Raw genomic sequence first — 15,220 nt, forward strand, 5'->3', positions numbered from 1 at the left:
CTGACTGTCTATACCCAGGCAGCAGGTTGGCCTGTCTGTCTCTCCCTTCCTTCCCACGCCCTCTCTTTCTCCTTTTGCTCCTTCCCTTCCTCTCTCCCTCCCTTGCTGTTTTTCCTGTAAATAATCATTTCTGTCACACTTTAATCTTTAAAGAATTTTCACTTTCATTTTCTCATTTACACACCAGCCCTGTAAGGTAGGTGTTCTTTCCACTTTACGAATAAGACGCAGAGACCCAGCAATATTAAACATGTGCACCAATCACCTACGCACCAAGTGGCAGAGCCCAGTTCCAAATCCCACACTTTCACAATATAACACTGCCCCAGACAGTGGTTCTTACACTGTAGCATGCGTAAGGCTCCCCTGGGAATATCTGTGAAAATGTGGGTTCCTGGTCCCACTTCCAGAGAGTCTGTTCTAGGGGTCTGGAATGGGACCCAGGAGTCTGCATTTCTAACAAGCACCCCCTCCCAGGTGCATCTAAGCAGGTGATAAGTAACCTACACTTTCACTAGGTGCAGGCCTCGGAGACAGCCACACCTGGCACAGGCAGGGCACATGTTACCATGAGGATCTCTGCTTACTTAACCTACCCAGAAGGGGCAATGTAGTGACATGGATCTTCTATAGGGAACTGGCTATATAAACAAGGTACTTTCTTAACTGGAAGCAGTTAGAAAAGGGAAAGAAAGGAAAGCAGGAAGGAAGGAGGGAAAGCCCTAAATGCACCTCATTCCACAGAAAATAATCCTGCCGGTGAAAATCCCAACCAGCCTGTCGTCTCAGACATTCTTCTTAATCTCTTACCATTGGACACTTGGACATTTGGTACATGCAAAGGGGACTACATCTGCCCTGCTTTTGGAAGGTGGAAGAAGAACTAGAGTTGGGCTCTTTATTTTCCAGACAGAGATGCACAGGAGGGAAGCACCTGATCCAGAGTGAGTCACAAGCAAAGCCTAGGTCAGGGTGCAAGGATCTCCAGACTGCCAGGCCTGCACCCCGGACCCTGAGTCATGCAGCTTCCCCAGCCCAGACGTGTGAGAACGGACCTGTCTTTCCACAGGGCCTGGTATGGCAGGCTTTGCAGAAGCCCAGAGTCATAAGGACAAGCAAACTATCTACACAGGAGACCAAGCACTCTTCTTGCCAGGAAAATGCCATTGTGATTTAAGTTGGATGTTGATGGCTAAGATGAGTGAAAAGAGGTAAAACATGAATCAAAATGGTTGGAGTATAAAGAAAAGTGTTCCTTTGTTTTTGCGGTACGCAGGCCTCTCACTGCTGTGGCCTCTCCCGTTGCGGAGCACAGGCTCCGGATGCACAGGCTCAGCGGCCATGGCTCACGGGCCCAGCCGCTCTGCGGCATGTGGGATCTTCCCGGACTGGGGCACGAACCCGTGTCCCCTGCATCGGCAGGCGGACTCTCAACCACTGCACCACCAGGGAGCCCCCAAGAAAAGTGTTCCTTTTGCAAATATGCTACATTTATTCTGCAGCTAGGAGATAAAGGTGAGACTTCTGTGGGAAGCCTGTTGTACTTTTTCATGGCCTTATAAAAACAAATTTGTGCTAAAGTGAATCATATTCCATAAAGCTAACTCTTATGACTACTGAAGAGATAGTATTTCCTTGAGACGGGGAGTGAAGTTTGACATCAGTTGGAACTTTTGAAAGAATTCTAGAAGGTGAGACCTGGGGGTACCCAATCCTGAGGCATCCTTCCCGAGAAAAGAATATGATATCACCATTTATGAAGCGACTGGGGCTAATTCACCAGCCTGCATTTCTCCGGTATGACCAGGGTCATGCAGGGTAATGGGCTTAGAGAAGACAAGTCAGAGCTACCTTGTGGGCTCCGAACAAGTCCATGCCTGGGCTTATGCGTTGGGCACCAGCACACGCTTTCACGCTACATGTTGGTGCCGGCCGCTGCTGCTAAATGATATGCCTCTGGGTATACTTCCACCTTCAAGGGTGTTCATGTCTCTGGCACCCTCCTTTCCGGCTGCAGTGTGTCGCCTATCATAAGCCACCTGTCTGCTAAAGCTCTGGGGGTCACCACACCCCCTGCCTCATACTTCTCTGCCCTGGCCTAAGGGCATGTGGCTCGTGTTCATCTCTGGGTGGTGATTCTAAACAAGCACGGCTGAGTGAGTGGCACATCAGGCCTCCACTTGGCTCTCACCCCGGCATAATCTCGGGACACTAGTGCAGGAAGAAATGCCTCCCATTACCACACTTCTGTGGCTACTTTTCATAAAACCTTCTATAAATGATGATTCCTCAGCATCATTTTTATTCACTATTTTTCAAATGGGATGACCACATATTAATCATTTAAACCAGGACACTTCTAAGAGGGAGATCTATTAACAACTACACTGGGACAACAAATGTAGGCTGAGACCACTCTGGGTAACCCAAGACACATGGTCACCCTGCTTAGGAAGTAGATGAGCTGCACGAAGACGACACATGAAGCAGAGGCCCAGCCGACGCCAGGTGACACAAAACATGAACAAAAAAGAACTCTTACTGTAGTAAGCCCTGAGCTCTTGAGCTGTTTGGTATCACAGCATAACCTAGCACCAACTGATGAATGCAACCCCTTATAGCTGTGACCCATATCACTGGGTGGCTGGGAGGATTAAATCAGCTAATATATAAAAAGCACTCAGATCAGTGCCCGGCACACAGTGAGCAGTCCCCAGATGTTAGCTATTATTATTAATTATAATAATAACATAGGAGAATGAAGGAACACTCTAAAAACACAGTGAAGTCAAATTTCAAGCAAAGCATGTAATTACTCAGGAATGGCAGGAAAGCCCATCATCTCTCGCTCCCCCTGCACAGCTGTTTGCCCCTTTGGAGGTCCTGAGGCCCTGCCTCCGTCTCTCGGTCTGAGAGCCCACTCCTACCTGTATGTATCTCTACTACTCAGACTCCAGAGAGCATTGTTACAACTGCTTTCTTGTGAATTCCTCTACTCCCTTGACCTTTGGTTGCCTCCATCTCACTCAGATGACAAACCTTAACCCTGAATCAACACAACAATCCATCATTTTTGCTCGTGGGCCCGAGTTACTGAACAAAATCCTCCAGGATTTCTTGAAATTCTTACATGGGCTCTTTCTCAACTCTTTCTCCCATTTCCCACAAGAGATATTTCCAAATTTTACCACTCTCCTCAAGCTCTGTAACCTACCACCGTCCTCTTCACTCAGAAAGCAACTAGAGGCCCTGCATGTGCCCTGTCTGAAATGTGGTTGCTGATTGACTTGCAGGTCTCCCTCACTAAACTGTGATCTCGACTAGTTAGGGACTGATTCACCGTGCAACTCCAGCTCCTAGTACATTAACTAATAATTCTCAGTAAATGTTTCATGAATGAATGAATGAACAATGATAGAGTCTCTTAAGTAGCAGCCCCCTGCATGCCTAGGAGGAAGAATCACAAGCAGCATTAAATGTTTATATGTATATATAGGCACATGTAGTGCTGAAGCATCTTTAAATAGAGATCACTGTGTGTGTGTGTGTGTGTGTGTGTGTGTGTGTATGAAAGAATGATACAGGTTACGGAAGATTATTCATTTTCCTTTATCTTACTTTCCCCTTTGCTTTTCCATTGTGATTCTTTGTGCTCAGATAACTTTATCCCGCTCTTTCAACAGCCGTACCTCCTGCACCCCATAACATTTCTCAATTTTCTTACTCAGTATTCAGGACAATATTCTCATGACAGGTATTCTGAATAGGTTAAGAATTCTAAAGACCACAAGAGAATTGCCACTTCCTTACATTACCGATTTCCAATCAGTCTTCTTTGCTCAAGGTTCAATTATCTCAACTCCTTTAGCTATTCCATAAATGGCAGGTAACATGCTAGATCAGCAAATTTAAATTTTTATGCTAAGTTACTGTCATCTCAAATGAGATTTATAATTGGCACTCATAAGAAATTAATTATTAATATCCGCTTCGATGACTTTCCTTCCACATTCTGATTGCTGAAGTGTTCGCTGTTTTAAAAAGAAGCTGTCATCACATTACTACTCATTTTCAACTTATGGTCATTCTGCCCCAACCCAAGATCTTTACATGCAAAACTTTGGGTCATTCTAATCATTCTTCATTTTGTCAGCTTAATTAATTTGAAAGTAACCTGGGTTTTATTGTAGAAAATTAGTAACAATCCATGGATAATGTTAAATATTTTAAGAATAGTTTTAAAATAATTAGCAGTTTGTCATTCCATAGGGCTAGACATACTAAATAAATTTGTGTTTTACACTGTTATGATCACCTTTAAAAAACAAAATATCTTGAAATAGTTGTCACAAGGCATTAATTAGCACTATGTAGGAATTATAAAATAAAATGTGAAATTAACAAGGACAAGCAATTCTTAAAATGATCTTTCAATTAGAAATGAAGTCTGTAGAGTGTTTAATTTTCATCTATCACCATCATTGTTATATAGTCCTTGTAATGAATTGAATTCGATTCTGGATCAATTGCAGCAGACAACATTTCTTCCATTTCCTCCTGAGAAAAAGGCTCACCTGGGAGGAACAAGAAGGGAAACTCATCATTTACAATCCTCTGATTTTTTTTTTCTCTTTCCACTAGCCCACTTAACTGCCGTGGAGCCCCACCATCCCCCATTGTGTCTCTAGTTACTCTCCCTGGGGCCATAAAGCCAGCACATCGTGACAGTCCAGAGGTTCAAAGAGCATGCTGTTGGACCCCTGGCAAATTCTGGAGTTATTTTACCTTGCAGGTATCGTATCTCAAGCAACCTATAGAATCAATCGTTTCAGCCAAAACAGCAGGAGGACATGAAAACATCATAAATAAGGTTGTTTATTTACTTAAATTAAAACCACTAAAATCGCCAAAGGATTAACCTGAAGTCATAGTTTTACAGGGAGTCTAATCATTATATTTAGTAAGGGTATGAAGAAAGGATTAACTGGTTGCTATGCAGAAATGCTGAAGAAGAGATAACAGAGGTTTAAGCTATAACAATGTCTATGAATATTCTCTAACCAGGGTACGTCAGTTTAGTGATCCAGCTGCACGCAGTGACAGATGCATTCATCAGCCAGTTCAAAACAGTCCTCTTTGCTATAGTTCGGCCCAGTGCTGCTGTCAAATGAAACCACAAGCTGGATAGAAAATCTGTGGGCTTTAGCTGGATTCAGGTAATAGCTGAAGACCATCTTGGATATTGGTTTCACCAAGATGAAAAGCAAATTCAGGAAGAACATTGGAAACACTGTCATCTATTTAAGATAGAACTTTGTGCTGACATTAAACAAAAATACAGAAGCATCCAAATCGCCAGCTCACCCCTAAAGAGTCTTAATCCAAGCAGGTAAATTTCTGAGTTTGTCACCTGCCACTACAAACAACGCTTTCTAGGTGGAATTCAGTTAATAATACAGAAATTATTCAAGTGGGGATTTTTATGACAATGATGATAGTATTACCAAACAATGGGAACGTGCTTGAGTTCTTCTGAAATCATGTTTACGTCTTAAGGAAAGAAAGAATGCCTAAAATGCCTAAAAAGACAATTTCTTTTTCTTTTTAATTTTATTTATTCATTTATTTAATTTTTTAGCTGCATTGGGTCTTTGCTGCTGCACACGGGTTTTCTCCAGTTGCTGAGAGCAGGGACTACTCTTCGTGGCGGCGCGTGGGCTTCTCATTGTGGTGGCTTCTCTTGTTGCAGAGCACGGGCTCTAGGCGCCCGGGCTTCAGCAGTTGTGGCTCGTAGGCTCAGTAGTTGTGGCTCGCGGGCTCTAGAGTGCAGGTCAGTAGTTGTGGCACACAGGCTTAGCTGCTCCACGGCATGTGGGATCTTCCCGGACCAGGGCTCAAACCCGTGTCCCCTGCATTGGCAGGTGGATTCTTAACCACTGTGCCACCAGGGAAGCCCCAAAAGACAATTTCTGACTCTTTCTTATAACCTGATTGTTAAATACTAAATCCACTGGCAATGAACTTTGCTGGGCATGTAAGTCCTCATGAGAATACTGACAATAAACACTTATCGGGGACTACCGTGTGCCAGGCACTGATCTTAGTGCTTCACAGATATTAACTAAGTTAATCTCCCAACCACCTCAGGAGAGGTAAGAACTATTATCCCCACTTACAGCTGAGGACACCAGCACACAAAGAAAACAGGCAGGCAGCCCCAGCCAGTGGGTGGTGGAACTGGGTCTGCATGCCAGCAGTCCAACTCAAGGTCCAGGAACCACACTTGACTGCTTGGAACAAGGTTTTGCTCACAGTGAAATATGGAAGGTGGGCTTCCCTGGTGGCGCAGTGGTTGAGAGTCCGCCTGCAGATGCAGGCGACACGGGTTCGTGCCCCGGTTTGGGAAGATCCCACATGCCGCGGAGCGGCTGGGCCCGTGAGCCATGGCTGCTGAGCCTGCACGTCCGGAGCCTGTGCTCCGCAACGGGAGAGGCCACAGCAGTGAGAGGCCCGTGTACCGCAAAAAAACAAAACAAAACAAAAAAAAAACGGAAGGTGGTCACTGCTTCCTCAGGCAAGGAAAGAGATACGTAGTATTTGATTAAGGATGGGAGGAAAATAGCTTAAGGATTAAAAGCACAAGCTTGGGAGCCAGACTGCCCGGGTTCAAATGCTCTACTGTCTCATTAGCTTTAAGATCCCAGGCAAGTCACTTAACCTCTCTGTGTCGCAGTTTTCCTGTCTGTAAAACACAGATGATAATAATATTACCTATCTCATAGGCTTGTTATGAGAATTAAATGTTATTATTTGAATAGCACTTAGAACACTGCCTGGCACATAGGCAGTGATATGTGTTTGTTCGAAAAGTTTTTTTCAAGATCTTCCCTGCTGCTAAATGCTGTCTGACACAATACACATACCTGGACACATGTGGACTTCTATCTTGCAGGAACTTGATTCTATGTGATTGATTATGTTCACCATACAACATCCTGGGCATTTAGAATGCATATTCTCAAAGTGATTAATATTCTGTGGACACTGTGAAAAGTTGCACTGTCTCTGTATCCACTGCAGTCTGTTTCTGGTTGCTCTATTTCAGTCAGTAGCATTACCGTAATACCCGTCGTCCAGGCCAAAGCCCTGTTACTTTTGACTCAGCTCCCATCTTTGTCCCCGGCACTCTGTTACTCATCATGACCTGTGGATCCTTCTGTAGACAGTCCTATTGCATCAATCCCTTCTTTCCATTCCCATTGCCACTGCCAGATACAGCCCTTCAAAATGCTGAACTAGCCTCCTAACTGGTCTCCCCAGTCTCTCCTCTTTCTCGATCATCTCACAAACCTACCAGCACCAGATTAACCTTCCCACAATCTCTCTTGCATTGTGTGATTCACCTGCTCAGAACCCTACAATGCTTCTCCATTGCCCGTAGGATGAATTCTCCTGAGCCCCGGCCTCCGCAATCTAATCCCAGTCAATCGACCTAGATTCATTTCCTACCGTTTGCCAACAAGACCCTCTGGGCCCTGTCTTCTCACAGGCTCCCGAAATATAGTGCTCATTCCCACCTCCCAGTTTTTGTTCATACTTTCTATCAATCTATTTCTCCCCCTCATCAGTCCCTTCACCCATTCTACATTCATCTCCTCACTCATTCGTTAATTCAACCAATATTTGCTGAGACTTACTATGCGTGGGAGGTGCTACAATGCGGAAGATTTTACCCCTGCTCTCAATAAACACCCAGGTTATTCTACCATCTTAACAAACCTATTTTCTCTTTAAGTCTTCCCAGACCAAGCTTTCCAGGCTGGTCCAGCCCACATTGATCTTCTGATACTCACTTTTTTCTACTGTCTTATATTTTGAATTGTTTTATACGTTGGTTTTATTTCCTCCAATAAGCCTATAATTTCCTTGAGAAAGGGAGCTGATTTTAGTATCATTACCTCTCGCTGTGCTTAGTATCCCTCACCTACACAGTGGGCATGTCACACTAATGACATTGAACTGTTTTGGTTGTTTTGACGAAATCCATGTTGCCTAATATAACCTAGGATTTACTTCCCTTAAAGTAATTCCTAGGTTGGTGCTTTGAAACATAACACTTCCATCAAAGTTAACCCCTAAGATAATTTTAACAAGGTCATGGGTTCTTGGACGGCAGTTATGACGATCATGCCACTCTTACTCTCACCCCCTGTATTCTCACCTAATGGTGGATCAGGTCAAAAATGGTCCAACAGTGGCACGTGGAGATGCAGTCTTAATCTTCCTGACTCAAAATTCCCTGCACTCCTGACTGTCTCAAGTGATTAGCAACTCTGAATCATTCAGGACTCATCTATGAACTAGTGAACTGAACAGAGATGGAGCTCTAACTTTATATAGGAAGAGGGGAAGCGACCAATATGAGAATGGCTTCAAAAGAATGTCCATTAGGCTACTGACATTCAGGGAAAACAAATTTACACATCAGCCTAAGCAGAGAGAATTCCTAAAGGAAATATGTTGGCATATATAGGTGTGCATATATATGTATGTATATGTGTGTGTGCATGCATGTGTGTACAGTTCAAGTGCAAAGCAAATATATATGGTACCATTAGCATAAAAAACTGAAAATTTTTATGTGAATTCATATTTATTTGAGGCTGTATTATCCCTAACTTCACCAACTGAAAAGTTTTTATAAAAGAAATTTTTATAGACTCCAATTCAAATCTTCAATCTAGTAACAAGCATTGATTTATAGTGATTGATAGTTCATGTTTTCCTGGTGGCATACCCTTTATTCTGGAAATACTCTAAGTGAATGGAATGACTTCAATTTATAGAAGTATCATTGTACTTTACAAAATCCTATAAGGCAATAATCCATCTCCCCTTAACTTACTCTTTGTTCTCTTACCCCCTACAAAATGGAAACCACACCAAAACCAAAATAATAAGAAGAATAAATAACTCCTTTTAACTGGAATGACTGATTTTAAAGCATCCCCTAGAATTTTTGCCTAATTGTTTTTAAATTATTAATCACTTGAATAAGTTACTGTTATAAGGTAAGTAATAAATCACTCTCACCTTCTTCAGTCATATACTTGATCAATTCTTCCTTAGAAAGAAATCCACGTTTAGCTGGATCTAACACCTAAGGGAAAAGAAAAGATAGATATTATATTTTTTGTTTGGTGAATAAATTCTGCATGATGAATTTTTCATGTAAATATAAATATATATAAAATCTGGAATTTACACACCTCAAAAGCTCGATGAAGGGTATCTTCTGGAATTGGTCTATATCTAATTATGCAATAAAAGGAGTAAATGCCACAGTATTTAGCTCAGTCTGTACGTAACAAGTGATCACATTTAAAAAAAAAAGCTGCTAACATACTAGGATATTTAATAATACTTTCCTCACTGAAATATTTTTGGATATCTAGATAATAAAGTTGAAAGTACTCCACAGCCACAAGGAATACTTAGTTAAAAATCACTGGCATGTTTGATGTTATCTATTAGCTTTTTCATTATTGTGGAAAATAATCCAAACAAAACTCGTTCCCATTATTATCTCCTCCCAGGTAGATGAAATTACATGCACTAAGACCCTGTGGGATGCATTGGAAGTCAGGAGGCTGGAGCACAGGGAGAAAGGAGGAGAATGTTTTCAGATGATGCTGGAGAGAGAAACAGGGACCAGAACGTGCAGGGCGTTACCATCCATGAAAGTGACTTTGGTTATTTTTGTTTATTTGGGAACAAAATTTCTACAGTAAACCAACTATGGTAAGCTAATGCTACACTTTCTCTAGAAAAATAATTAGGGCTAATTCTTATTATCATTGATAATTCAGAACAGAAGATAATAAGAATGTTGTTGATTTATGCTTTTTGCAGCTTATTTGCCCTTTAATTACACTTTGCTTATTAGATTAATACTGAAGTGGTTGATACTTCGGAGCACATACCAACCAGCAGTTCAGAAGTATAGAGAAAAATTAGAAGGAAGCTATCCTATGATAAATATTGGTTGAGTATAACATATAAAGTGAAAAAGCCAAGTGTTTTGAGATTAATGCAAGTCCAATCATTACCTTACCTTAACAATTGCACTTATTTTCTTACCTTCTTTCCAGTAGTACTTCAGTCATCACTGGGAGAAATTTTTCAAATCGAATGTATCCAGTGGGTTCTTCTTCCTCCACCTAAACATTCAATAAAAAATAGCCACTTAGGGCTTCCCTGGTGGCACAGTGGTCGAGAGTCCACCTGCTGATGCAGGGGACGCGGGTTCATGCCCCGGTCCGGGATGATCCCACATGTCGCAGAGCGGCTGGGCCCGTAAGCCATGGCCGCTGAGCCTGCGCGTCCGGAGCCTGTGCTCCGCAACGGGAGAGGCCACAGCAGTGAGAGGCCCGCATACCGCAAAAAAAAACCCCAACAAACAAAAGCCACTTATTCATTCAACAAATGTATTGAACAACTACTTTTTTCCAAGCACTGTGTCAAGTGCTGGGGATTTGATAGTGAGCATACTTGGGCATGGTCTCCACTGACAGAATTTATATGCTGGTAGCAGAGATGTATATCCATCAACAAACAACAAAGCTAAGTGTCTAATTATAAGTTTATGTTAAGTACAATGAAGTAAAGGAGCATAGAATAAAGAAAACTTTTCTGGGCCAAATCATCAGGAAAGGCATTCATGAAGAAATCACACTTGAGGTGATTTATAAAGGAGGGTAGAAGACAATCAGACAAAGACAGCAGGGAAGACAGTCCCAGGTAGATGAAATTACAAGACCCTGTGGGATGCACTGGAGGCCAGGAAGCTTGAGCACAGGGAGAAAGGAGGAGAATGTTTTCAGATGAGGCTGGAGAGAGAAACAGGGACCAGAACGTGCAGGGTGTTACCATCCTTGAAAGTGAGTTTGGTTATTATCCTAAGACACTGCTACCCTAAATCACTGAAGGTCTCATAGATGTGTGTCTGAAAGCTCACACTGTTTGTAGGTGAGCCAGCTTCTGCTGTAGTCTAAGCAGATATGACAAGGGCTTGGATTAGAGTGGTGGCCATGGAGAGAGAAGTGGGTGCTTTCAAGAAATATTTAAGAAGTAAAACCAATAAAACCTGGCACAGCATCTATTATGTGCAAGGATGAGAAAAAAAGAGGAGTCAAGGACAACTCCCAGGATTCTGACTTGCACAAATGGGATGGAGTAATGTTCTTCCCTGAGATAAGGAACACTGGGTAAGAGACCAGGTTAGGGGACCAATCTCAATGTCAAGGACTAAAATATCTATCGAATCCTTGTAATACTTATTAAATAACCAGATGGCCTGTGGAACATTGTTATATCACCACTAATTAAGAGAAGACAATACCTAAGAAAGAATTTTTGGTACCCAGCACCATCAGATGAGAATGAGGAAGACTCATGCCCACAAGGTTCAACTTCGATGGTGTGGCTACCAATACGCTATTGATTTTAACTTTCATGTCACGCTATTTATGAGGGGATGTAAATTTTCCACTCCCTTTCAAAAATTCTATTAAAAGGCTCACACATCCCAGTTCAACAGTGGAGATTTTTAAAGATTTATTCTTTGAGCAAAAGATAAGAAATCTATAGGTGCTGCTAAGTGGAACACACCGTCATCAAATGACAACTATTTTTGAATGTTTATACTAGATTCTTACCTAGTATGAGTGAAGCCCTTGGACTCCACTATCGGCAAAAAATGTCATCCATCTAATGACAGAATGACGTGTTTCAGAACTTCTGAGCCCACCAATACATGAACAATTATTTTCAGCTGCCTCTAGATCCAAGGCAAGCTTTTTGCAAATTAAGGTTCATATGGCTCCAATGCGCTTGAGTAGCACTCTGTAACTCCCAACCCCGCAAGCCTCTTAAAAATAAAATGTCAATCTCATGAGACTGCCTCTGGAGGGATAATTTTTAAATTAAAATGATGAATTTCTATTCTAATTAATCCAGAAATCTGTTCCAGAAGCTAGAGTAATGGTTTGTTTCCCTTTCCCTGCCCCCAACAAACCACTGCAGAGCAAACAGTCTTGACCTTGAAAGATCAAAGCTCTTCTTTAATTTTTGAGCATCTTCATTAATCTACAAACTGTTTTTAGTTTTTCTAAAGGGAGTTCAACTCTATAGCACTCTCTCCATCACATGAGAATTCACAAACACATACTATGTCCCTCATAATGCTTCCCCCCCATCGCCACACTCCTGCACAATTTCCACAAGCCCTTGGTGCTCTGAACATGGGTGAAAATGTTGCAGGTCATTCTGGCCTGACAGATCTGTGTAGACCCAAAACTCCACAAAAATAATAAGTTAAAGCAAATCTCCAATAAATCAGGATAGCAGATGAGGCATACATTTTCCTTAGCTTTTTTTTTTTTTTTTTTTTTTAAAGAGGGATAATGAACAAACAGGGGCCTTGGGGTTAAAAGAAGGAAGAAGAAAAAATGTGTAAGTCCATCTTCAATTTAGGCAGATTGTGAAAATCTTTCTATGACTCAACACTGTCCTCTAGAGGCCACAACTAATCTGTTCTTTTGTACTAAAAGACGTACAAGCAATGGCATAAAAACAATACAATTATATTTCTAAATACAGCATTAATGTACTGTATAATATATACTACTTTCTAGTATAAAAACTTTTTTATTCTTTAAATAAATTTATTTTTGAATAGTTTTAGATTTACAGAAAACTTGCAAAGATAGTAGAGAGTTCCCATATACCCCACCCTACCCCGCCCCAGTTTCCTCGATTGTTTACCCTTTCCTTATTATGGGACAACTACACTTGGTTCATGGTCACAACTAATGAACCAATCCTGACACATTGTTATTTACTAAACTTTATGCTTTATTTGGATTCCACTGGTTTTCTAAAAGGCATTTTAGGGAATTCCTGGCGGTCCAGTGGTTAAGACTCTGTGCTCTCACTGCCGAGGGCCTGGGTCCAATCCCTGGTCAGGGAACTACGATCTTACAAGCTGTGCAGCATGGCCAAAAAGTAAAAATAAAATAAATAAGTTAAGTTTAAAAAAAATAAATAAAAAATAAAAGGCATTTTAAAAAAACCTGGTATGTTCCTCTACCATAAAAGAGAAACAAGAAGAGTAGGGTAGAATACCACTCCTGGCAATCTGGAAATGAGCGGGTAGAGGGAGGATAAGAGGTGTTTCTATTATTTTTGGTGCAGGACAAACTAGTTAACTTTATGAGGCCATGAGTAAGACAGGACAAAAACACTACTTTCTAGAAATGTTATGCAATGATGGCTCAATGATTATTTAAATCCACATATTAAAATGTCTTTAAGATTTAATAGAACTATATCGGATATTGAGCCATTCTTTATAGTATATTGTATATATACATATATAGATAGGTAGAGTTATGGGTTGAGTTGTATCTTCCCAAAATTCATATGTTGGGGTCCTAACCCCTAGTACCTCGGAATGTGACTTATTTGGAGAGAGGGTACTCCCTGAGGTAATCAAGTTAAAATGAGGTCATTAGGGTGGGCCCTAATCAAATATGACTGACGTCATTATAAAAAGGAGAAATTTGGACACATAGACATGCACACAGGGAGAACGTCATGTGAACATGAAGACAAGCCATCTACAAGCCAAGGAGAAAGGCCTGGAACAGATCCTTCTCTCATAGTCAACGGAAGGAACCAACCCTGCCAACAACTTAATTCTGTACTTCTAACCTCCAGAACTGTGAGACAATAAACTTCTGTTGTTTAAGCCACTGTTTGTGGTACTTTGTTACAGCAGCTCTAGCAAACTTTATACACACACAAACAGGCACATTGTTGTGAACCTTACATGAGATATGACATAAAGGTTCTTTGTGAGCCTTGAATTATTATGATTATCATTATTTTTTTTTGATGTTGGGGGTAGGAGTTTATTAATTTATTTATTTTTGCTGTGTTGGGTCTTCGTTTCTGTGCGAGGGCTTTCTCTAGTTGGGGCAAGCGGGGGCCACTCTTCATCGCAGCGCGCAGGCCTCTCACTATCGCGGCCTCTCTTATTGCGGAGCACAGGCTCCAGACGCACAGGCTCAGTAGTTGTGGCTCACGGGCCTAGTTGCTCCGCGGCATGTGGGATCCTCCCAGACCAGGGCTCGAACCCGTGTCCCCTGCATTAGCAGGCAGATTCTCAACCACTGTGCCACCAGGGAAGCCCGATTATCATTATTTTAATCAATAGTGTACACACTTCTGATTCTATATCATGCAATGATACCTCCTCCTAAAAGAATCAATCTCTGGTGCTAAAATTTTAGACACATCCTCCATGACCCACCATATGGACCTAACTTTTTACAGAAGTTTGATCTTGCCTCCTATCTGTAAAATGTCACATGGAATGTGATGTGAATGTATTAAACTGCTAGGCTAATATCTTGTCCCTTGAGCCCTGGATCCCTGCCTAGACGACAGGGTATGTGGATTAGCAGCAGTGATGTCTCCACCTTTGCTGTTCCCCTACATGCTTCTTGGACTGATAGGAGAGGGAGAATAGTAGACAGCCACCAAACACCTCCCTCCTCTTCAAAAGACAAAAACAAACAAAACAAATGTATCTTGTTACTACAAACATGAATGAGGCAAAGTAAGTTATAATCTAGTCTGTTTCATCTAAGAGAAAGGCTTATGAGCTTGAAGGGAGGTAATAATTAGAAAGTAACCTCAGTAGCATTTATGAATGCAAAGGAAACAAAACCTCTTTGCAGGAAGATCCTCAGCTTTGCCTTCAAGTACCATCCTGTGAATTCATCTTAATAGCCTGCCAGCAGGTGTCCACCCTGATACACCTGGCTTCTCCTCCTCCAAAGAACTATGGTGATAGAGGCGACCTGAAGACACTGCTTCCTTGCCACACAAAGGGGCCACCTGCACAAGGCTAGCACAGTGCCTTCAGACAGTCCATAGTCTCTTTGCATCCTTGTGCCCAATACAGAGAAGTCTCAATAAATATGTAAATACTGTGGGATTTTTTTTTTAAAGCAACATTTATCTAAGTCTCAAAGCATGAGGCAAATACTGTTTCTCACTCTACTTTGGTAAAAGTCAATTTTCTTAATCTGTTTTGCTTCTGAGGAAATTCGGGCACAGGGAAGTGAAGTGCCTATCTTGGTGCTCAAAGTCG

At 41.7% G+C, this 15,220-nt stretch overlaps 1 protein-coding gene across 1 annotated transcript in view; it reads right to left on the reverse strand.

Annotated features, from left to right (window-relative positions):
* Nucleotides 1-4,158: 4,158 nt before the first annotated feature.
* The window catches only part of DRC8 (dynein regulatory complex subunit 8), a 133,911-nt gene continuing 122,849 nt past the window's right edge, over nucleotides 4,159-15,220 (reverse strand). The window contains exons 4-7 of the mRNA XM_022579410.3: nucleotides 10,141-10,220; nucleotides 9,270-9,312; nucleotides 9,094-9,160; nucleotides 4,159-4,574 (exon numbers count right to left, since the gene is read on the reverse strand). Of these exons, the coding sequence (XP_022435118.1) occupies nucleotides 4,459-4,574; nucleotides 9,094-9,160; nucleotides 9,270-9,312; nucleotides 10,141-10,220 (306 nt within the window). The 3' untranslated portion in view covers nucleotides 4,159-4,458. The remainder of the gene's footprint in view (nucleotides 4,575-9,093; nucleotides 9,161-9,269; nucleotides 9,313-10,140; nucleotides 10,221-15,220) is intronic.

Source organism: Delphinapterus leucas, chromosome 1, assembly GCF_059928025.1.
Source record: "Delphinapterus leucas isolate spDelLeu-1000000601 "Yukka" chromosome 1, BTC_Dleu_Yukka2, whole genome shotgun sequence".
Taxonomy (NCBI): Eukaryota; Metazoa; Chordata; class Mammalia; order Artiodactyla; family Monodontidae; genus Delphinapterus; species Delphinapterus leucas.